The 1,570-nt window shown below is 45.0% G+C and overlaps 1 protein-coding gene across 1 annotated transcript in view; it reads left to right on the forward strand.

Moving 5' to 3' along the window:
* Positions 1 to 1,570, forward strand: part of CRLS1 (cardiolipin synthase 1) — a 13,773-nt gene that overhangs the window by 5,479 nt on the left and 6,724 nt on the right. The window contains exon 3 of the mRNA XM_006015452.2: positions 1,014 to 1,151. Coding sequence (XP_006015514.1) covers positions 1,014 to 1,151 — 138 coding nt within the window. The remainder of the gene's footprint in view (positions 1 to 1,013; positions 1,152 to 1,570) is intronic.

Here is a 1,570-nt window from a genome sequence, read left to right on the forward strand (position 1 = left end):
GTGAGGTGTGGAGGGGACTTGCTGGAGGCCAGCAAGACATCACCAGCCGTGGCAGATGTGGTCGTGCTCCTGCGGGAAACCTGCCCCGAGGCTGCCTTGTCTGCCTCTAGAAACAATGATTTCCTCACCGTCAGGGCACTCCCCTGCCTCTGCCTCCGGGGCTTAGAGCCGCCTCCCCACCTGTTCACCCCTCCAGCTTCTTTCTTGCATTTGGTTTCTTGCCTTGCCCCAGCTCCCTTTTGAAGCGAGACCTGCGGTTGTTGCAGTGTCCGGAGTCCTGTACCCACTCCCGTGGTGGGGCTCGCCCTCTAGTTACTGCATAAGCAGTTCTTCCAAAAACGGATCAGTAGCCCTCCCGCCACGTATCTCTGTGTGGTGTCGTCCCAGAGGTCCGTCGGTGCCTCCGTTTTGTGTGTTCAGCTACAGGTGAACATGAAGCCAGTTTATTTTGCCAGTTTGCATATGAATGAGCCTTGTGTAAATTAAAAAGATACCAACATTTATTTGGAGTATGGCTTGTGACACTTAACGTGACCTACGACATCTCGCCGATGATGACAGTTGACCTCTATTGGATCTTCTTATGTCTAACAGTGTCCTATTTTCTAAAAACCTTCCAGTCTAAAGTATCCTCACAACATGGACCTCTTGCAAATTCCAATAAAATGCCCACCCTCCCCCACGTTTTTGTTACATGGTTGTTAGACCCCCCCCCCACCTTTCCCCACTGCAATGAGAAGTAATGCTGGGATTTGCGGGGGATTCCTCAGATCTCCTTTATCCCCTTTGTTAGAGATTCAAGTTTGTTATCACGATACAGGCTGAGTTCCATCTGGAGTCTGGTTGCTAGATTCGTTTGCGGTGGGGTTTATTTCTCAAGACTTTCAAGGTATTCTGGCAGTTGACATTCAAATAAAAAGTGTTTACCTTGACTTACCAAGTAATGACTAAGGTTTGTTGGGGTTTTTTTTAACAGTTTCTGCTTTTTTTTTTTTTTTTTTTTCTCCCCTTAGTATGAAAACCCATGGACTATCCCAAATCTATTGTCCCTGGTGCGAATTGGTTTGGCACCAGTTCTGGGATACTTGATTGTTGAAGAAGATTTCAATGTTGCACTCGGTGTCTTTACTTTGGCTGGAATAACAGACCTGGTATGTTGTGTAATAACAGCGTTGAAATGTGCTGCGGTTGCCAACTTTAGTTTTAAGTCGCATCAAAACCACATAAAGAATTCTCTAGTTCATTTGATCTTTGATAACAAACTTTGTAATGAGACTGGCTAGTATGCATATGGTTTTCTTGAAGTGTCTGCTAAAGCTCACATTATCATCCCTTATAAAGGATCCTTTTGTATTACTTTACTGTCAAGGGGCCATAAAGGTTCTCTAAACAGGTAGCTGAGGATCACCTAGCGGGCACTATACAAACCTTTCATTTATATGTGAAGCCAGTCAGCTGCCTGTGTCACTTATTAATTTGTATGTGCTCAAGTAGTAATGATACATGACTGTTAGACATATATTTTGCTTGCTCTGCTCAAACTTCTGGGATCAGAGTAAGGTGGAAAGAG

This window comes from Alligator sinensis, unplaced genomic scaffold (assembly GCF_000455745.1).
Source record: "Alligator sinensis unplaced genomic scaffold, ASM45574v1 scaffold140_1, whole genome shotgun sequence".
Lineage (NCBI taxonomy): Eukaryota > Metazoa > Chordata > Crocodylia > Alligatoridae > Alligator > Alligator sinensis.